At 43.5% G+C, this 23,248-nt stretch overlaps 1 protein-coding gene across 1 annotated transcript in view; it reads right to left on the reverse strand.

The window, feature by feature from the left end:
• LOC137367179 (dynein axonemal heavy chain 8-like) overlaps nucleotides 1-23,248 on the reverse strand; it is a 2,062,041-nt gene that overhangs the window by 1,281,088 nt on the left and 757,705 nt on the right. The window contains exon 54 of the mRNA XM_068028615.1: nucleotides 6,978-7,213. Coding sequence (XP_067884716.1) covers nucleotides 6,978-7,213 — 236 coding nt within the window. The remainder of the gene's footprint in view (nucleotides 1-6,977; nucleotides 7,214-23,248) is intronic.

Raw genomic sequence — 23,248 nt, forward strand, 5'->3', positions numbered from 1 at the left:
TATCTCTTTGCTTCCTGCCCATTCATGTATCTGTCTAGATACATCTTAAAAGACGCTATCATGTTTGCATCTACTACCTCCGCTGGCAACGCGTTCCAGGCACCCACCACCCTCTGCGTAAAGAACTTTCCATGCATATCCCCCCTAAACTTTTCCCCTCTCACTTTGAACTCGTGACCCCTAGTATTTGAATCCCCCACTCTGGGAAAAAGCTTCTTGCTATCCACCCTGTCTATACCTCTCATGATTTTGTACACCTCAATCAGGTCCCCCCTCAACCTCCGTCTTTCTAATGAAAATAATCCTAATCTACTCAACCTCTCTTCATAGCTAGCGCCCTCCATACCAGGCAACATCCTGGTGAACCTCCTCTGCACCCTCTCCAAAGCATCCACATCCTTTTGGTAATGTGGCGACCAGAACTGCACGCAGTATTCCAAATGTGGCCGAACCAAAGTCCTATGCAACTGTAACATGACCTTCCTACAGCAATATGTCCTAGATGTAACAAGGGGACAAGCAATATTAGATTTAGTTATGAGTAATGAGCCAAATTTAATTAGTGACCTAACTGTACGTGAACATTTATCAAATAGTGATCGCAACATGATCGAATTCAAGGTAGCGTTTGAAAGTGAAAAGAACGCATCAGCTACGAGAAGTTTAGACTTGGGTAAGGCTGACTTTACCGGGATGAGACAGAGGCTGTCCACGGTAAACTGGGTCGATCTGTTAATGGTCAAACAACTGAAGAACAGTAGAGAATATTTAAAGAAACATTTAACAAAATACAAAGCAAGTATATACCCCTGTGAGGAAAAAGCTCCACTTCACAGAAAAAACAGCCATGGACAAATAAAGAGATTAAGGATAACATAAAACAAAAAGAAATGGCTTACAAAAATGCAAAACGCAGCACAGATCTGGCTGAATGGGATCGATACAAAGACCAGCAAAGGGTCACAAAGCAGCTTATAAGAGCTACTAAAAGAGATTATGAAAGGAAACTTGCAAGGGACATCAAAATCAATAAGAATAATTTTTTTCGTTACATAAAGGGAAAACTTTCATAAAGGGAAAAATTCAAAAGCAATGTAGGCCCACTAAAAGCTGAAACTGGAGATATTGACATTGATAATGGGGAAATGGCAGACATGTTGAACTTTACCTCAGTATTTACAGTTGAAAAGGAGGATAACTTGCCGGAAGTCCCGAAAAAATTAATAGCCAATAGGGGACAAGAACTGAATACAATTAACGTAAGTAAATCATCAGTAACAAGGAAATTAATGGAACTAAAGAGTGAGAAATCCCCAGGACCTGACGGTTTCCATCCGAGGGTATTAAAGGAAGTAGGGGAGCACATTGTAGATGCCCTAACTATAGTCTTTCAGAGTTCCCTAGATTCAGGAGTGGTCCCTCTGGATTGGAAAGTTGCACGTCACTCCACTTTTTAAGAAGGGTGAAAGGAGGAACCAAGGAAATTACAGACCAGTTAGCCTGACATCTGTGGTGGGCAAGTTGCTGCAGTCTATAATCAAGGATAGGGTGACTGAACATCTCGAAAAATTTCAGTTAATCAGGGACAGCTGGCATGGATTCATGACGGGAAGGCTATGCCTGACAAATCTCATTGAACGTTTTGAAGAGGTGACTAAGGTAGTGGACAGGGGAGTGTCCATGGATGTTATTTATATGGACTTCCAGAAGGCATTTGATAAAGTCCCACATAAGAGACTGTTAACTAAGGTAGAAGCCCATGGAGCTGAGGGCAAATTATTGACATGGTGAGAAAGTTGGCTGAGTGGTAGGCGACAGAGTGTGGGGATAATCGGTAAGTATTCCGATTGGCAGGATATAACTAGTGGTGTCCCGCAGGGATCTGTGCTGGGGCCTCAATTATTCACATTATTCATCAATGACTTGGATGATGGCATAGTAAGTCATATATCCAAATTTGCTGATGATACAAAGTTAGGCGGCATTGTAGGCAGTCTAGATGATAGCATAAAATTGCAAAGAGATATTGACAGACTAGGTGAGTGGGCAAAACTGTAGCAGATGGATTTCAATGTGGGCAAGTGTGAGGTTATCAAGTTTGGACCAAGAAAGGATAGAGCAGGGTACTTTCTAAATGGGAAGAGGTTAAGTGCAGTGCATGTCCAAAGAGACTTGGGGTTTCAGGTGCATAGATCTTTAAAATGCCACGAGCAAGTGCAGAAAATAATCAAAATGGCTAATGGAATGTTTAGTTTAGTTTAGTTTAGAGATACAGCACTGAAACAGGCCCTTCGGCCCACCGAGTCTGTGCCGACCATCAACCACCCATTTATACTAATCCTACACGAATCCCATATTCCAATAACATCCCCACCGGTCCCTATATATTTCCCTACCACCTGCCTATACTAGGGGCAATTTATAATGGCCAATTAACCTATCAACCTGCAAGTCTTTGGCATGTGGGAGGAAACCGGAGCACCCGGAGGAAACCCACGCAGACACAGGGAGAAATTGCAAACGCCGCACAGGCAGTACCCAGAATCGAACCCGGGTCCCTGGAGCTGTGAGGCTGCAGTGCTAACCACTGCGCCACTGTGCCGCCCTGTGCTAGCCTTTATATCCAGAGGATTGGAGTATAAAGACACAGAGGTTATGCTGCAGCTGTACAAAACCCTGGTTAGACCCCACTTGGAGTACTGTGAGCAGTTCTGGGCACCACACCTTAGGAAGGATATATTGGCCTTGGAGGGAGTGCAACGTAGGTTTACAAGAATGATACCTGGACTTCAGGGATTAAGTTACGAGTAGAGATTACATACATTAGGCCTGTTTTCGCTAGAATTTAGAAGGTTAAGGGGTGATCTGATTGAAGTCTTGAAAATATTAACAGGAAAAGATAGGCTAGATAAAGATAAACTATTTCCACTGGTTGGAGATTCTAAAACTAGGGGGCATAGTCTAAAAATTAGGACCAGACCGTTCAGGAGAGATGTTAGGAAACACTTCTTCACGCAAAGGGTGGTCGAGGTTTGGAACTCCCTCCCACAAACAGCAGTTGAAGCTCGAACAGTTGTTAATTTTAAATCTGAGATAGATAGATTTTTGTTAAGCAAAGATATTAAGGGATATGGGCAAAAGGCTAGTATACGGAGTTAGGCTGCGGATCAGCCATGATCTCATTGAATGGCGGGACAGGCTCGAGGGGCTGAATGGCCTACTCCTGTTCCTATCTTCCTATGTTCCTATAACACTGATTTTAAACTGCTGCTGGAGTGAGGAAATGACTTGTTAAACAGATCAGCCGCGGCTGGAAATAACATTTACATACTAACAGACAGTGCTTGTGCAGACCATTCCCTGACACATTTAACCCACAATGGACTTTGATCACCAGACTTTGAAGGTGAGGAAGCTCACATTCCAGGATGACTGCTCAGACCACAAACAGAAGTGGTCAAACCAGCTAGTCACATGACTAATCTGCTGGGCAACCTGGGTTTTTTTGTATTGTACAAACAGCTTGAGAGAGAGAGACTGTTTGCTCCTGGACTGTAAAGATCTCTCCTGGCTGGTTCGCCACAGCCTCTCCTGTCTGCTCCCATTGCTTTCTCACGGAATTCCAAACCCACTGAAGCCACGTGAACCTCAAGTGAGAAAAGTCTCCTACATCGAACAAGGTTTAAGAAGAATACTGGGCCCGAATGAAAAGCAAGACCTACCTACAATCAAGGATTCTACAGTGAGCTCTCAGAACAGTAACCAAAACCATCGTCAAATATAAAGTTCAACCTCTTTTCTTTAAACCTAAGAAAACCTGTCTAGCTGGTTTCTTTGCCTTATAATTGGAAAGCAGTGAACAAGGATTCACCAAGGGGGAGCTAAAAACACAGTGCATTTAAAATTAAACCCTGTTATGATCAGACCAGGTGAAGGCTGAGAGGGAACCCTAGACCCCTTTCGTACTTGATTGTATCAATTGCATTGGATTATTTTAAATTGAATCAGCAGGCAGAACTCCCCAACTCAGTTTGAAAGCAGAAAATTACATAAAAGTTTACAGTGGTGTAACTTAGTAGTGGCACAGCACAGCTTTTCACCATAATGCTTTTGTTGCAGAAGTGTTCTCCCCAGGCCTTTCTGGAATTTCCTGTGCCGCTCCAGTCCTAGCTTTTACTCTCCCTTTCCCAATGCTAATCTTATGCTGAAGACATTTCCCTTGAATCCCTGACATACTAAAGCCTGGGTGCAACGTCGGCTTCTGGCAGCCTCATGACTGCATGATCACCCATCCTGATCTCGCCATAGATTAGGAATATAGGAGCAGGAGTAGGCCATTCAGCCTTTCAAGCCTGCTCCGCCATTCGAGATCATGGCTGATTGTCTACCTCAACGTATACTCCCGCACTATCCCCATATCCCTTGATGCCATTAGCAACGAGAAGTCTAACGATCTTTGTCTTGAACTTGCTCAGTGACTGAGCTTCCACCACCCTCTGGGACAGAGAATTCCAAAGATTCACCACCCTCTGAGTGAAGAAGTTCCTCTTCATCTCATTCCTAAGTGGCATGCTCTTTATTCTGGGATTGTGTGCCCTGGTTCGAGACCCCACAGTCAGGGGAAACGTCCTTTCTGCATTTACCCTGTCTATCCCTTTCAGAATTTAGTAAGTTTCTTTGAGGTCGCCTCTCATTCTTCTAAACTCCAGAGAATACAGGCCCAGTCTCCTCAATCACTCCTCATAGGACAATCCCATCATCCCAGACATAAGTCTGGTGAACCTCTGCTACATGCCCTCTATGGCAAGTATACTCTTGCTCAGGCAAGGAGACCAGAACTGCACACAATATTCCAGGTAATTGCTTGAAACCTGTTTCAGCTCTCACTTCTTCGAATTCTGATGAAAGGTCATCCACCTGAAATGTTAACAAGCATCATAGAAGCTGCCTGACCTGTTGAGCATTTCCAGCATTTTCTGTTTTTATTTCAGATTTCCAGAGTCTGCCATATTTTATTTTGTATGGGATCCTTGCCTTTATTATGAAAGGACTAATGTACAAAAACAAAGAAGTTATGCTAAACCTTCATAACCTGGTTAGACCTCACCTTCATAACCTGGTTAGGTCACAGCTGGAAGCATCGTACTTGAGGAAAGATGTCAAAACATTGGAGAGGGTGAGAGGAGATTTACTAGAAGAGTACCAGGGATGAAAGACTTCAGTAATATAAAGAGACTAGAGAATCTGGCCTGTTCTCCTTAGACCAGAGAAGATTAAGAGGAGATTTTATAGAGATGTTCAAAATCATCAACGGTTTTGATCGAGTTAATAGGGAGAAACTTTCTAGTTAGCAGAAGCCTTGGCAACTTGAGGACACAGACATATTAAAGGTAATTTGCAAAAGAACCCAGAGGCAACATGCGAACACAAGAAATAGGAGCAGAAGTAGACCATATGGCCCATCGAGCCTTCTCCGCCATTCAATACAATCATGGGCTTCAATTACACTTTCCTGCTTGCTCCCCATATCCCTTGAATCCCTGCAAGACCAAAAATCTGTCGATCCTAGCCTTAACTGTTTTCAATGATGGAGCATCCACAACCCTCTGGGGTAGAGAGTTCCAAAGATTCACAACCCTTTGAGTGTAGTAATTTCTCTTCATCTCAGTCCTGAATGATTGGCCCCTTACCCTGAGACTGTGTCACCATGTTCCAGATTCCCTGACCAGTGGGAACAATCTCTCAGAATCTACTCTATCAAGCCCTTTTAGAATCTTGTATGTCTCAATTAGATCGCCTCTCATTCTTCTAAACTCCAGAGAATATAGGCCTAATTTACGCAGCCTCTCATCACAGGACAACCCCCTCATCCCAGGGACCAATTTAGTAAATCTTCACTGCACTCCCTTAATTTTTTTTAAATTCATTTGTGGGATGTGGGTGTCACTGACTAGGCCAGCATTTGTTGCCCATCTCTAACTGCCCTTCAACTGAGTGGCTTGCTAGGCCATTTCAGAGTCAACCACATTGTTGTGGGTCTGGAGTCACATGTAGGCCAGACCAGGTAAGGATAGCAGATTTCTTTCCCTAAAGGACATTAGTGAACAAGATGGGCTTTTATAACAATTGACAATGCTTTCATGGTCATAGCTTTTAATTCCAGATTTATTAATTGAATTTAAATATCACCATCTGCCGTAGTGGGATTCAAACCCATGTCACCAGAGCATTAGATTACTAGTCCAGTGACATTAGCACTATGCCACCACCTCCCCAAAGAGTGGAGAACAAAACTGCACACAGCATTCCAGGTGCAGTCTCACCAAAGCCCTGTACAATTTTATTAAGACTTCTTTATTCCTGTACTTCATTCCCGTTGCAATAAAGGCAATAAGAAAACATTTATTTCCCCAGTAAGTTGTTGTGATCTGAAACCCACTGCCTGGAAGAGTGGAAGAAGTAGATTCAGTAGAAACCTCCAAGAGGAATTAGATAAATACTTGAAGGGAAAAAAAATTCAGAGGGCTATGGGCAAAGAGCAAGGGAGTGGGATCAATTGCATAGCTTTACCCAGGAGCCAGCATAGGTACTGGCTGGTGGGCGAAATGGTCTCCTTCTGTAGTGTATCATTCCATGATCGGACCCTGATTTGTACATATTGAAGATGTCGCAATCGTCTGACTTGAAAACAGCCACAGCGTAGTACTGGTACAATGGGTCCACAGGGAACATAACTCTTGTTTTGCCCGGTTGCCGTCCGGAGGATTCAGCTAAAATGCACTCTTAGGTGAATGTTGAAAAACATTATTTCAAGCAAATGCACAGAGTGAAGGACACTACTAAGCTCCTGGAAGAGATTATGTAAATTCGCATTATTTAGAGGAGCTCAAGCCTGGGTTCTAAAAGCCGAAAACTGTAGAAGAAAAAGACTCAAATAACTGTCTGGAAGATATGCTCTGAAAGAGAAAGATACGTACCTCAATGGGTCCCAAAGTCATATCCATTTGTATCTCATTTTTTCGTATTTCTACTAAAGACTCCATGGCAAATCTAACATCATCCAGATCCTGAATAGGTCGTGCCAAATTTTTCATTTGTGCACTAATAAATGCTGTTATTGCTGTCATTTTTGCCTTGTACTGTTCATTCAAGAACCGACAGAGTAACATTATCCAACCTTTGGCTTCCACTTTCAGAGCCATTTTCATAGGTTCTAAGGGAGGCAGAATAGGACAATTATTAAAGTTAATTTAATTCTCATACTGTTTATTTAATATAAAAACACTAATTATTGTGGTCCCAAATGTGTATTGGCTGTGCTTTCATCAGTTATATACATCCTCCAGTGACTTCCAGCACTGACCTGCTAGAGTATGCATGGCCAGGAAGATTACCAGGATGGTTGCAGCTCTTTCGGATCACTTACAAGAAATTCCACTTGTATTCAGGTCATTTTCCTGTCTGAACCACTTGGTGGGCCCCACTTATGAAGATCAGTACAGGCCTCTAACCTTATGCTAGGTCCTACTAAAGCAAGGGAGTCCCTGCTGCCAACTCCACCCATTCTGTCATCAGAACTATGCTTAGTGGATAGAGATGATGGGCAGAATTTTACCGGTGGGAATGAAGGCAGAGAGGCCAGTAAAATGGGGTGGTTCTGTGTTGGGCTGGCTCCCTGATGTCTTCCTGCTGCCAACTAATTTGACCAGATATGGGCAGCGGGATAGATCAGATTGGCATACAGATTGGCAGCAGGTAGTTATTAAGGTCGTTAAACAGCCAATTGTCAGATATTGTTATGAGTGTTTCCATTTTTTGCTAAATTTTGAGAATTTGTATTTAAAACTGAAAAGGATTTCACAGATGCAAGAAGTTTGGGTTTTTTTAAACAAAAAACTGAGGTTTGGACTGAGTTTGAACTGGAAACAGTTACTGGAAGGCATCTGTTTTCCAATAAAAACCCAGGAGGGTTGTTTTGACTTGGAGAGATGTTTACAAAGAAGTGACAAACCAAGATTTACAGATGTCAAGAGACTGAGACTTCTGCAAAGTTTTGGTTTCATTTTGAACTATTACAACAGTCTGCAACAGCAGAAGACCCTGCCCATCCCTCTCTTGAAAACCAATCCTGTATCTCCGGTGTTTCAGATTCCTATTTCCTCCTGTATTTGTAGAAATTCTGCATGTTTGCAGAAACCTTTGCATGTCAAATGTATGGAACTGAAATCTTGTTGCTGCACTCCTGCTGTAAGACCTGTGTGGAGCCTCAGTAGCTGTATCTCAAGGAAAGCCTACCCAAACTGATCATCAACACCACCTGTAAAGAACTTTTCGAGGAAGATCCTAGTGACAGTCGCCTATACGCATTTGGGATGCCTAACCAAAACAAAGGACTTATTTCCGTACCTTCTTTTCAGCCTAAGTGTGGTTTTTATATTCCTTCTACTTGTTTGTAACTGCCAGGAACAAAAACCCCTTTTATTTTTTCCCGGTTAACCGGTGTATGTGTGTGTGTGTGTGTGAGAGAGAGAGAGAGAGAGGTCTAGCATAAATACAGGGCTTTAATATTGCAATTTTTGTGTATGTTTTACTTTATTATTGGTTAAGCCTTGGTTTATAATAAACGGTAATTTTGCTGTTTATTAAAGAAACCTGATTGGTGTGTTTACTCTGGGGGAAAATAGAGTATATGATTGACTGTATCAATAAGTGGGAAAATTTAAATATATGTTGTGACCTGTCGAGAACTGAAACAAGAATAAACAATGCACTCCTCCTGCCACAGTCGTAACATATTAACTGGGAGCTCTTGTCGTGATAAACCCAATGCCAATGAAATTCAATTGCAAGTGGGGTACTAATAATTGGAAAAGGAAAATAAAAGAACCAGGTTTCTTGTGTAATAGAGTAAAGTCTATAGACCAGAATGTCTTTAGTGGTTGCTGCAACTTTTCTGGGGATGGAAGATGTAACCCTGAGTGATTTGTAGAACTTAACCAAGGTTCAACTAATAGATTTGGCAGACCTGTTGGTGTTAGAGTTAAAACCAGGAGCTAAGAAAGAAAACATAATTGAAGTAATAGCCCAACGTTTTAAGTTGGAAGAAGAAAACACAACGAATGGTCGTGCAGTTGAGTCAGCTAAACTTGAGTTACAGATGAGGCAGCTTGAACTTGACAAAGAAAAGGAGAAAGCAATAGAAATGGAAAAACTTAAGCTTCAACAGGAAATAGAATTGAAAATCTCGAGTTTGGAAAAGACTTGACAATGAAAAAATGTGAACTAGAATTACAAAGAGAAAGAGAGAAAGAAGAAAGGGAACTCAAAACTAAAACGTTGGAACTAAAGCACTTAGACTTGACTCCAGTGTAAATGTTGGTGGGGAAAGATCTGACTCCAGCCCAAGATCCAGCAGAAAACTGTTTTAATTTGTACGAGTCCTCCCTAAGTTTGAGGAAAGGACTGTAGAGGTATTTTTCATACGAACATACGAATTAGGAGCAGGAGAAGGCCACTCGAGCTTGCTCCGCGCCATTCAATAAGATCATGGCTGATCTGATTGTAACCTCAACTCCACATTCCCGCCTACCCCCAATAACCTTTCACCACTTGCTTATCAAGAATCTATCTACCTCTGCCTTAATAATATTCAAAGATTCTGCTTCCACTGCCTTTTGAGGAAGACAGTACCAAAGACTCACAACCCTCTGAGAGAAAAACATTTTCCTCATCTCTCTCTTAAATGGGCAACCCCTTATTTTTAAACAGTGCCCCCTAGTTCTAGATTCTCCCACAAGAGGAAACATCCTTTCCACATCCACCATGTCAAGACCCCTCAGAATCATATATGTTTCAATCTTCTAAATGCCATTTTTTCATTTCATTTTCATTTCTTTTGAAAAGATAGCCAAACAAATGAAATGGCCAAAGGAAAGCTGGACACTGCTAATGCGAAGCAGGTTGATGGGCACAGCTCATGAAGTTTATGCCAAAACTGAGGTAGCTTCTGCAGATTATGAGATGGCAAAAAAGGCTATTTTCATTGCGTCTGAGTTAGTCCATGAAGCTTACCGAGAGAAATTTCAGAACCTTCGGAGATTGTCTAGGCAGACTTATACAGAATTTGAGAGGGTAAAGCAAATTAACTTTGATCGTTGGATACAGGCACCAAATAGAAGCCATGTATGAGAACCTGAGGGAATTAATTCTCCTGGAAGAATATAAAAATTTACTCCCTCCATTGGTAAGAATCCATGTACAGAACCATAGAGTCATAGAGTTACACAGCACAGAAATAGGCCCTTCGGCCCAGAAGGTTTCAACGGCCAGACAGGCAGCGGAAACTGCTGATGATTATGAGCTTGTGCGTTTGTCTGTCAACCCACAAACCTGAAAAGGATAGAAGGTGGGAGTGTGAATGTAAGACCATAAGAAATAGGAGCAGGAGTAGGCCATCCAGCCCCTCAGGTCTGCCCTGCCATTCAATAAGATCATGGCTGATCTGTCCCAGTCATCAACTTCTCTTTTGGGCCTACTCTGCCTAACCCTCGACTCCCTGAGATTTCAAATAACTACTTACCTCCTCCATAAATACATTAAGTGACCGAGCCTCCAGAACTCTCTGAGGCAGAGAATTCCAGAAATTCACCACCCTCTTTTTTAAATGCATGCCCCTTATTCTGTAATTATGTCCCCTAGTTTGAGATTCCCCCACTTGTGGAAACATCTTCTCAACATCTACCCTGTCGAGCCCCCTTAAAATCTTATATGTTTCCATAAGATCACCTCTTATTCTTCTAAACTCCAATGAATAAAGGCCTAACCTGTTTGGCCGCTCTTAATAAGACAGCCCCTTCATCCCAGGAATCAGCCGAGTGAACCTTTTCTGAACTGCCTCAATGCTAGTATATCTTTCTTTAAATATGGGACCAAAACTGTACGCAGTACTCAAAGTGTGGCCTCACCAACACCCTATACAGTTGTAACAGGACTTCCCTATTTTTAAACTCTAACCCCCTCGCAATAAAGGCAAAAATTCCATTTGCCTTCCTAATTACTCCTGCATGCTAACCTTATGTGTTTCACACACAAGAACCCAGATCTCTCCATACTGCAGTATTTCTTTTTAGAAATACAGCACTGAAAACTGAAAAAGGCCCTTCGGCCCACCGAGTCTGTGCCAACCAACAACCACCCATTTATACTAACCCTACAGTAATCCCATATTCCCTCCCACCTACCTACACTAGGGGCAATTTACAATGGCAGTTTACCTATCAACCTGCAAGTCTTTGGCTGTGGGAGCACCCGGCAAAAACCCACGCGGTCATAGGGAGAACTTGCAAACTCCTCACAGGCAGTACCCAGAATCGAACCCGGGTCCCTGAAACTATAAGGCTGCAGTGCTAACCACTGCGCCACTCACTTTGTAGTCTTTTGCCAGCTAAATAATAATCTGCCTTTTTATTCTTCCTACCAAAGTGGATTACCTCATAATTTCCCACACTAAACACCATCTGCCAAATTTTTGCCCACTCACTTAACCTATCTATATCCCTTTGCAGATTCTTTGTGTCTTCATCACAACATGCCTTCCCACCTATTTTAGTATCATCAGCAAATTTGGATACACTACACTCTGTCCCTCCTCTAAGTCATTAATGTAGATCGTAAATAGCTGAGGCCCTAGGACCAATCCTTGTGGCACCCCATTAGTTACGGCTTTCCAACCTGAAAAAGACCCATTGATCCCGACTCTCTGCCTTCTGTGTGTTAGCCAATCCTCAATCCATGCCAACAGTTACCCCCAAGACCCTGAGTTCCTATTTTGTGCAATAACCTTTTATGTGGCACCTTCTGAAAATCCAAATGCACAACATCTACTGGTTCCCCTTTATCCAGTCTGCTTGTTATATCCTCAAAGAACTCTTAACAAATTTGTTAAACATGATTTCCCTTTCATGAAACCATGTTGACTGACTGCATTATGTTTTTCTAAATGTCCTGCTATTTCTTCCTTAATAATGGACTCAAGCATTTTCCCAATGACTGATGTTAAGCTAGGTCTATAGTTTCCTGCTTTCTGTCTCCCTCCTTTCTTGAATAGGGGTGTTACATTAGCGGTTTTCCAATCCACTGGTACCCTACCGGAATTCAATGAGTTTTGGTATATTATGACCAATGCCTCCACTATCTCTGCAGCCACTTCTTTTAAAACCCTTGGGTGCAGGCCATCAGGTCCTGGCGACTTGTCTGCCTTTAGTCCCATCAGTTTGTCCGGGACTTTTTCCCTCATGATGGAGATTGTTACAAGTTCCTCCCTCCCATTTACACCTTGTTCGTCTATTATTGTTGGGATGTTTATAGTGTCCTCCACCGTGAAGACTGATGCAAAATATTGGTTTAAATTATCTGCCATTTCCCTGTTAGTAATTCACCATTCTCATCCTCGAAGGGCCCCACACTTACTTTAGCTACTCTCTTCCTTTTAATATACCCATAGAAGCTCTTACTGTTCGTTTTTATAGTTCTTGCCAGTTTACTCTCATAATCAATTTTCTCCCTCTTTATTAGTTTTTTAGTCATCCGCTGCTGGTTTCTAAAAACTTTCCAACCCTCTGGCCTGCCACTCGTTTTCGCCACATTGTACACCTTTGCTTTTGATTTGATACTCTCCTTAACTTCCTTTGTTTTCCAAGGGTGGGTTCATCGTTCTCTTCAAATCGTTCCTTCTGACTGGAATAAATGTTTGTTGAGTGTGATGAAATATCTGCTTAAAAGTCTGCCACTGCTCACCTACCGACCTCCCCTGTAGTCGATCTTCCCAGCCCGCTTTAGACAACTCTTTCTTCATACCTCTATAATTGCCCTTGTTTAAGTTGAAGACACTGGTTAGAGACCCGAGTTGCTCATCCTCAAACTGAATTTGAAATTCTACCATGTTATGATCACTTCCCCCTAAAGGATCCTTAACTATGAGATCTCTTATTAATCCTACCTCATTACACAATACCAAATCTAAAATAGCCTGTTACCTGGTAGGTTCTGCAATATATTGCTCTAAGTAACAATCCCTAAGGCACTCTACAAATTTGTCTTCCATGCTACCTTTGCCAATTTGATTTGTCCAGTCTATATGCAGATTAAAATCACCCATGATAATTGCAGTGCCCTTCTTACACATCTCCATTATTTCCTGATTAATATCTTGCCCTACGGAGAGGTAACTCTTTGGGGGGCCTATAGACCACTCCCACCCGTGATTTCTTTCCCTTGCTATTCCTTATTTCCACCCAAACTGATTCTACATTATGATCTATTACACCTATATCATTGCTCACAACTGCACTGATCCTTTCCTTTAATAGCAAAGCTACCCCACCTCCTTTTCCTTTCTGCCTATTCTTCCGGAATGTTGAATATCCTTGAACGTTTCGATTCTGGTCATCCTGCAACCACGTCTCAGTGATAGCTATCAAACCATATTCATTTATTTCTACCTGTGCCGTCAACTCATCTATCTTGTTACAAATGCTATGTACGTTCAGATAAAGAGCCTTAAACTTTGACTTTTTACCATTTTTACTTACTGTGTTTCTAATTTCTGCTGTACACTTGTGCTTGTATTCTCTGTCTCTTCCTGTCAGTCTCTGATTAATGTATGTTCCTTCACTGCCCTGCACCTCTGCTCTCTCGTTACTTTTCGACTTTTTAAACTTCCCTTCAATTGAACCCATCCCCCCACTATTTAGTTTATCTACAACCTTGAAGGAAGGCAAGTAGCCAGGGACAAGAAGGGACAGCTGGGAATGCCCTCCTGCTCAGGCCAGAAAGGAAGATGTTGAGGGTGGAAGTGAGTTCAGCAAGGCTAAGTGTTACCATTGTCACAAGGTGGGACACCTTCGTGCAGAATGCTGGAAGTTGCAAGGTAAAGCCATGGGACTTACTGGGGTACACAAAGTCAATGCAGAGAAAGGGGCCCTGATCAGCAGATCGGACTGTAGCTCTAACTGCAGCTATAAAGCGAAATACAAAAACTCATGTGAGTGCAGGGGTTGTGAATAAGATACCGAAGAGTTATAGGGAATTTTTGTCGAAAGGAAAAGTAACTCCTTATCCCTCAAGTGAGGCAGGCAAACCTATAGTTATACTTAGGGATACAGGAGGCACCCAAACCGTTTTTCTGGGGAAAGACATAACAATTCCACCACAGAGCGCATTGAATGCTAAAATTTTAGTGAATGGTATTGGCGGGGAGTACATACCCATACCTTTGCACTGAGTGCACCTAGAGTGTGACCTAATGTTTAGAATAAAACCGGCAACTTCTAATTCCCATGCCAGATATTGGGGAACCATTTATTAGGGTGTTGGTAGACTGTGTAGGACTTTTGCCGAAAACAACAGCAGGACACCAATATATACTAACTGTCATGGAAATGGTTCCGAGGCCATTCCCTTGGGAACAATTTCTGCTAAGGTAGTGGCAGAGAATTCAACCCAGTTCTTTACTAGATACGGATTACCGACTGAGATTCAGTTGGATCAAGGTTCCAATTTAAAGTCAAATATTTTCCAGCAGGTTATGGGTAATTTGGGTATAACACAGGAAAAGTCTTCAACATACCAGCCACAGACATAGGGAGCTTTAGAAAGGTACCATCAGGGCATACTGTTGTGAATATGTCCATGATTGGCATAAAGGGCTAGAATTTCTTTTATTTTCCATCTATTTTCCGCCATCCTTCCTGCATCTAGTCTTTCCAGTCCTGTTAGAAATTTGTAGGTTTCTATGAGATCCCCTCTAATTCTTCTAAACTCTAGGAATACAAGCCTAATCAACCCAATCTCTCTTCATACGTCAGTCCTGCCATCCCAGGAATCAGTCTCGTGAACCTTCGGTGGAGTTGTGGATAGTGCCGAAGGATGTTGTAGGTTACAGAGGGACATAGATAGGCTGCAGAGCTGGGCTGAGAGATGGCAAATGGAGTTTAATGCGGAAAAGTGTGAGGTGATTCACTTTGGAAGGAGTAACAGGAATGCAGAGTACTGGGCTACTGGGAAGATTCTTGGTATTGTAGATGAACAGAGAGATCTTGGTGTCCAGGTACATAAATCCCTGAAGGTTGCTACCCAGGTTAATAGGGCTGTGAAGAAGGCATATGGTGTGTTAGCTTTTATTAGTAGGGGGATTGCGTTTCGGAGCCACGAGGTCATGCTGCAGCTGTACAAAACTCTGGTGAGGCCGCACCTGGAGTATTGCGTGCAGTTCTGGTCACCGCATTATAGGAAGGATGTGGAAGCTTTGGAAAGGGTGCAGAGGAGATTTACTAGGATGTTTCCTGGTATGGAGGGAAGGTCTTACGAGGAAAGGCTGAGGGACTTGAGGTTGTTTTCGTTGGAGAGAAGGAGGAGGAGAGGTGACTTAATAGAGACATATAAGATAATCAGAGGGTCAGATAGGGTGGATAGTGAGAGTCATTTTCCTCGGATGGTGATGGCAAACACGAGGGGACATAGCTTTAAGTTGAGGGGTGATAGATATAGGACAGATGTTAGAGGTAGTTTCTTTACTCAGAGAGTAGTAGGGGCGTGGAACACCCTGCCTGCAACAGTAGTAGACTCGCCAACTTTAAGGGCATTTAAGTGGTCATTGGATAGACATATGGATGAAAATGGAATAGTGTAGGTCAGATGGTTTCACAGGTCGGCGCAACATCGAGGGCCGAAGGGCCTGGACTGCGTTGTAATGTTCTAATTCTACTACACTCTCTCCACAGCAAGAACATCCTTCCTCAGATAAGGAGACCAAAACTGCACACAATACTCCAGATGTGGTCTCACCAAGGCCTTGTATAATTGCAGCAAGACATCCTTGCTCCTGCACTCGAATCCTCTTGAGATGAAGGCCAACATATAATTTGCCTTCTTAACTGCCTGCTGCACCTGCATGCTTACTTTCAGTGACTGGTGCGCAAGGACACTGAGGTCTCGCAGCACCGACCCCTTTCCCAATCTATCGCCATGCAGATAATAATCTGCCTTTTTGTTTTTGCCACCAAAGTGGATAACCTCACATTTATCCACATTATACTGCATCTGCCATGTATTTGCCCACTCACTCAACCTGTCCAAATCACACTGGAGCTTCTCTGCATCCTCCTCACATCTTTCACTCCCACCCAGCTTTGTGTGGTCTGCAAATTTGGATACATTACATTTAATTCCCTCATCTATATCATTAATATTTATTGTGAATAGCTGGGGTCCGAGCACTGATCCCTGCAGTAACCCACCAGTCACTACCTAGCACTCAGAAAAAGACCCATTTATTCCTGCTGTTTCCTGTCTGCCAACCAGTTCTCTATCCATGTCAGTACCTTGCCCCCAATCCCATGTGCTTTAATTTTGCACGCTAATCTCTTATGTGGGACCTTATCGAAAGCCTTCTGAAAGTCCAAATACACCACATCCACAGGTTCCCCTTATCTATTCTACGAGTTACATCCTCAAAAAATTCCAGTAGATTTGTCAAGCATGATTTCCCTTTCATAAATCCATGTTGACTTTGTCCGATCCTGTCATTGTTTTCCAAGTGCTCTGCTATTACATCTTTTATAATGGACTCTAGCATTTTCCCCACTACTGATGTCAGGCTAACCGGCCTATAATTCCGTTTTCTCTCCCTCCTTTTTTAAGTAGTGGGGTTACATTAGCTACCCTCCAATCCATTGGAACTGTTCTAGAGTCTATGGAATTTTGAAAAATGACAAGCAATGCATCTACTATTTCTCAGGCCACTTCCTTAAGTATTCTGGGATGTAGATTATCAGGCCCTGGGGATTTATCGATCTTCAATCCCATCAATTTCCCTAACACCATTTCCCTACTAATACTGATTTCATACAGTTCCTTCTTCTCACTTGACCCTATGTTCCCCAACATTTCTGGGAGATAATCTGTGTCCGCCTTTGTGAAGACAGAACCAAAGTATGTACTTAATTGGTCTGCCATTTCTTTGTTCCCCATTATAAATTCTCCCATTTCTGACTGTAAGGGACCCACATTTGTCTTCACTAATCTTTTTCTCTTCACATATCTATAGAAGCTTATACAGCCAGTTTTTATGTTTTCTGCCAGCTTACTCGCAGACTCTAGTTTCCCCTTCTTAATCAATCCCTCTGTCTTCCTTTGCTGAATTCTAAACTGCTCCCAATTCTCAAGTTTGCTGCTTGTTCTGGCCATTTTCCATTTCTCCACCTTAGATCTAATGCTATCGCTAATTTCTTTTGTAAGCCACGGTTGAGCTACCTTTCCTGTTTTATTTTTGTGCCAGACAGGAATGAACAATTGTTGTACTTCATCCATGCGCTCTTTAAATGCCGATCCACTGTCAACCCTTTAAGTAACATTCCCCAATCTATCATAGCCAACTCGAGTCTCATACCTTCATAGTTTCCTTTATTTAGATTCAGAACTCTGGTATTGGAATCAGCTCTCTCACTCTCCATCTTCATGAAGAATTCCTACATGTTATGGTCGCTCTTCCCCAAGGGACACCGCACAAGATTATTGATTACACAATACCCAGTTTAGGATGGCCTGTTCTCTAGTTGCTTCCTCAACATATTAGTCCAAAAAAACCATCACGTACGCACTCCAGGAATTCCTCCTCTACAGTATTATTGCTAATTTGGTTTGCCCAATCTATATGTATATTAAATTCACCCATAATTACAGTTGCACTCTTATTGCATGCATCTCTAATTTCTTGTTTAATGCCATCCTCCACATCACCACTGCTGTTTGGGGCTCTATGCAACCTCCAACAACATTTTCTGCCCCTTGGTGTTTCTTAGCTCCACCCATAAGTTCACAACAGATCAGGCCAGTCAGGCCAAGAGAGCAGTTGGCATCGGGACCATGGTTGGATTTCCACAGGCTCAGTGAGTCATTGACTATACTCATGTGGCCATCAAGGCTCCCTCAGAGCATCCAGGCCCCTTTGTGAAAAGCAAAGGTTTCCACTCCTTCAATGTTCAAGTTGTCTGTGACCACTGTATCTGAACCATGCAGTTGTGTGCGAGGTTGCCAGAAAGCTGCCATGACTCCGACATTGTTAGACAGTCCCAACTCTCCAGGCCACTTGAATACCTTTGTGGCTGGATCCTGGGGGATGAGGGGTATCCAGTGAAGTCATGGCTTTTGACGCCTATATAAAACCCCAATACACAGACAGCACATACAACCGCTGCCAAATGACTACAAGGGCCACTATGGAGCATTGGACTTTTGAAGATGAAGTTTAGATGCCTCAATAGATCTGGGAAACCCTGCAATATGCACCCTCAAGGGCATCCTGCAACATTATCATCTGCTGCGTATTGCACAACCTGTCGATCCAGAGGGGAGTAGTGCTGGAGCCAGAGGAAGATACTGAGCAAGCCCCATCCTCAGAGGAGGAGGATGAGCATGAGACAGCTGAAAAGGTGCCAGCCAATGAAGATGGCACCACAGGGCCCAATTCACAGGACAGAGACATGAGTGGCAGGGAGATTCGTCCATACATTTCAACAAGGGAATGGCCACTGAAACAAAAGTTCTTTCCCAAAGGCGGCCTTTCATCAGAAACCCTTAGCATCTCTTTGTACCCGTCAGTACTATAATATGCCCTGAGGCCCTCTCTTTTACATACTATTCATCTATTTGCTTTCGCATCAGGTCACTGTCAACTGTAGTATAAAAATAAAAACACATGTCTTTATACATTGCATGTCAAGACCTTTAACTCTCATTAAGCAGTAAATGCTTCTGCAGTTAAGAAATTATCACCCAATTAAACCCCAAGTGCTATTCCATGAATATACATCTTCACTTATGGTCATTTCTCCTGTCTGCTCCCCATGAGCCAGGAGTTGATGTCAAGGCAGGTTGCTGCTTTTATTGCTCTGGTGCATTAGATGAGCGTGGCCTGTGGCCTCTGAGTGCCTGAGCCCTAATGCGGCCTAGCACATTTGGAGTCACCTGCATCTGTGCAGGGACCACCTCAGTCATCAGTCCAGACAGCTTTGATGTCACCATCAAACGACAAAAGATTTGCCTTCAGCAATGGAATTGCCTTGAGAGGAGCCCCCATTGCCTTGAGATTGATCCTCCACTGCCCTATCAGGCCCCAAATGCACCTGTGGTTGTCTGCAGTGCTTCAGTTCCTGACAACAGGGAGATGAGTACTGTCCCATCTCACCGACACATCATTCCATAGATCTCTCACAAATGAGGCCATGCTGTGGAGGCCTGTGCGCAAACCTGCATTCACTCGGTGCTATGCTCCATGTATCTCTCCATGAAGGTCGCCATTCTGTCAATGGAGGATACCAAGCGTTCACATGCCAGAGATGTAGAGCCACTCATCGCATGGTTGGTCTCCTCCATTATTTGCATGTGGGACTTTATTGCCTCTCGAAACTCCAACAGGTTCTATTACATTTGGTGCAGCGGTTGAAGCATCTCCATTCGAGTCTTGCCATCTGCATGGAACTGAGCACGTTGGGCCTCTCCTCACACCTTTGAGGGGAAGTGGCCACATCTTTCACTGCCTCTGTTACCCCCTCCAAGGCATCTGTGCAATGCTCACCAGATTGTGCCACCCGTTCTACATGCACAACAAAGCCCATCGACATGAGTGCAACTACGTTAGTGGAACGTGTGCTGAAATTAAGTGATGCAATATCTTGAGATGTATTACGACCAGGTGAGAAAGAGGTCTCGGGTTCCCGTTCATCCTTCACCTGGTCTTACTGTAACAGGGTTTAATTTTCAGCCCACTGTTTTCAGCTCCCCATTGGTAAATCCTTCTTCACCGCTTTCCAATTATATGGCAAAGAAAACAGCACACACAGGTTTTCTCAGGTTTAAAGAAGATTGAAATTTTATTCAAATTAAACTTGAACTCTGATTTGGTTAATGCCTACGGATACATGCTGCGCCCCACACTAGCATGCATTTGTATACACGATGCACACATGCAAATAGAGACAGAAAAGAACAGAAGAAAAATAAAGTTGAGGGTTTTTTATTGCTGTGCTTCGAGCTTGCTGTAGATTGCTTGATTGTAGGTAGATCTTGCTTTTCGTTGGGGCTCAGTATTCTTCTTAACCCTTGTTACTGTAGGAGACTTTTCTCTCTTGGTGTTCATGTGTCTTCAATGGGTTTTGGAGTTCCGTGAGAAAGAGATGGGAGCAGACAGGAGAGGCTGTGGTGAGCCAGCCAGGAGAGGTCTTTTCAAACCAGGAGCAAACAGCTTTCTGCAGACTCTCAGTTCAAACTGTACCATTCTCAGAAACCCCCAGGTTGCCAAGCAGGTTAGTCATTTGCAGCATTTCTTGTTTTTATTTCAAATTTCCAGCATCTGCAGTATTTTGCGCTTATTATAGTCATGTGACGAACTGGTCTGACCACATCTTGGCTGTGTATTGTATCATCTTAGCAGGGAATGGAATGCGCTTCCCTGCCTTCAATGTCTGTTATTATGGAAATGTATTTTTTCCAGCCAAGGTCTGGCAGTCCTTGTAACAGGCCTTCTCTTCTGCCCAGCAACAGTTTGAAATTTAATGTCCATGTGGCAAAATTAATATTTCTCGTTCTTGGCAGGTGGGAACCTACATGACAGATGGTATTGTATTCTGTCAGCTTTCAAATGGAGCAGGGTCACTAGTATGTTCCTCATCTCTTGCTGGAGAGACACAATTTAAGTTAAACAGCTGCTCCTTCAACTTGGCACTTCCCCTTTTGTCAGGAGCTTTATTTTTATTCATTCATGGGATGTGGACGTCACTGGCAAGGCCAGTATATATTGCCCATCCCTAGTTGCCTTGAACTGCGTGGTATGCTAGGCCATTTCATAGGGCAGTTAAGAGTCAATCATTTGCTGTGGGTCTGGAGTCACATATACAAAGAACAAAGAACAGTACAGCACAGGAACAGGCCATTTGGCCCTCCAAGCCTGCGCCGATCTTGATGCCTGCCTAAACTAAAACCTTCTGCACTTCCGAGGTCCGTATCCCTCGATTCCCATCCTGTTCATGTATTTGTCAAGATGCCTCTTAAACGTCTCTATGGTACCTGCTTCCACCACCTCCCCCGGCAGCAGGTTCCAGGCACTCACCACACTCTGTGTAAAGAACTTGCCTCGCACATCCCCTCTAAACTTTGCCCCTCTCACCTTAAACCTATGTCCCCTAGTAACTGACTCTTCCACCCTGGGAAAAAGCTTCTGACTATCCACTTTGTCCATGCCGCTCAAAACTTTGTAAACCTCTATCATGTCGCCCCTCCACCTCCGTCGTTCCAGTGAAAACAATCCGAGTTTATCCAACCTCTCCTCATAGCTAATGCCCTCCAGACCAGGCAACATCCTGGTAAACCTCTTCTGTAGGCCAGATCAGGTAAGGACGGCAGATTTCCTTCCCTAAAGGGCATTAGTGAACAAGATGGGTTTTTACAACAATCGATAATGGTTTCATGGCCACCATTAGACTAGCTTTTAATTCCAGATTTGTTAATTGAATTCAAATTTCACCATCTGCCATGGTGGGATTTGTACCCATGTCCCCAGAGCCTGGGCTTCTGGATTACTAGTCCAGTGAAATTACTACACCACCACCTCCCCTTCCAGTGGCCTACACTGGTGCCAAAGGCCATACATGGTCTAGGGAATGTTGGACACAACCATTGCTTTACCCACTCTCCATGGATTCAACACCTGCCTCGCCCTCAGTGACATGCTGCCCTGGCATGACCCATCTGATCTCCATGGCCTCTACCTTCATCAGTATTACCATGGCATCAAAAGGCACTCCACCTCTGGTTCATTGACATACCCTGGCATTCTGAGCGAACTTCTCCTGCAAGCATAGATATATGCAGTGTCTTGCTTGTCTCATGGGACATCTGTGTTGGTTGCTCTAAGGCACTGTAAAAGTGCAGCACCACGCTGCTGGGACGGCATGATGAGGTAGCCATTCAGCCATCGCAATGCAGTATTCACCCATTACTGAGCATGGAACTTGGGTGTGTGTGAACGAGACACCTCAATGTGGACGTTTGTGGCTGGTGTTGACCCATGCATGGGTCCACCACCTGGCCTCACATTTCATAGGATCCCTTTCATTCATGCTGAACTTCCAGTTTGCAACTCCTCACCTTTCCAGACTGCAACAGATCATTAAATCTATTTCTACCCTGGATCCAGGTTCATGCAATGACCCCCTCAGCTGCTTATGATCTCTGTCACCTCCAGCCATGACTTCTTGGTGAGACTGTGGTCCCCACCATCACAGTCTTCAACCAATTTTATTCACTCGACGTGATATCAAGAAACACCTGAAAGCATTGATACAACAAAGGCTATTGGCCCTGACAACATCCCGGTTGCAGTACTGAAGACTTGTGCTCCAGACTCGCCACACTCCTAGCCAAGCTGTTCGAGTACAGCTACCCAGCAATGTGGAAAATAGCCCAGGTATATCCTGGCCACAAACCCAATCCAGCCAATTACTGCCCCATCAGTCTACTCTCAATCATCAGCAAAGTGGTGGAAAATGTCACTGACAGTACTATCAAGCGGCACTTAGTCAGCAACAACCAGCTCACTGATGCTCTGTTTGGGTTCCACCAGGGCCACTGGGCTCCTGACCTTATTATAGCCTTGGTCCAAACATGCACTCCAGAGGTGAGGTGAGAGTGACTGCCCTTGACATCAAGGCAGCATTTGACCGAGAATGGCATCAAGAAGTCCAGCAAAATTGAAGTCAACAGGAATCGGGGGAAAACTCGCCGCAGGTTGGAGTCACACCTAGCAGAAAGGAAAATGGTTGTTTTTTTTTATTCATTCATGGGATGTGGGCCACTATGGCCAGGCCAGATTGCGAGCTTCTGACCTGCTCTTGTAGCCACGGTATTTATATGGCTACTCCTTTTCAGTTTGGGGTCAATGGTAGCCCCTAGAATGTTGATTGTGGGGGATTCAGCGATGGTAATGCCGTTGAATGTCAAGGGGAGATGGTGAGATTCTCTCTTGTTGGAGATGGTCATTGCCTGGCACTTATGTGGCGCAAATGTTACTTGCCACTTATCAGCCCAAGCCTGTATATTGTCCAGGTCTTGCTGCATTTCTACACAGACTGCTTCAGTATCTGAGGAGTTGCGAATGGTGCTGAACATTGTGCAATCATCAGCGAACATCCCCACT

The sequence above is a fragment of the Heterodontus francisci genome, chromosome 3, assembly GCF_036365525.1.
Source record: "Heterodontus francisci isolate sHetFra1 chromosome 3, sHetFra1.hap1, whole genome shotgun sequence".
NCBI classification, from domain to species: Eukaryota; Metazoa; Chordata; class Chondrichthyes; order Heterodontiformes; family Heterodontidae; genus Heterodontus; species Heterodontus francisci.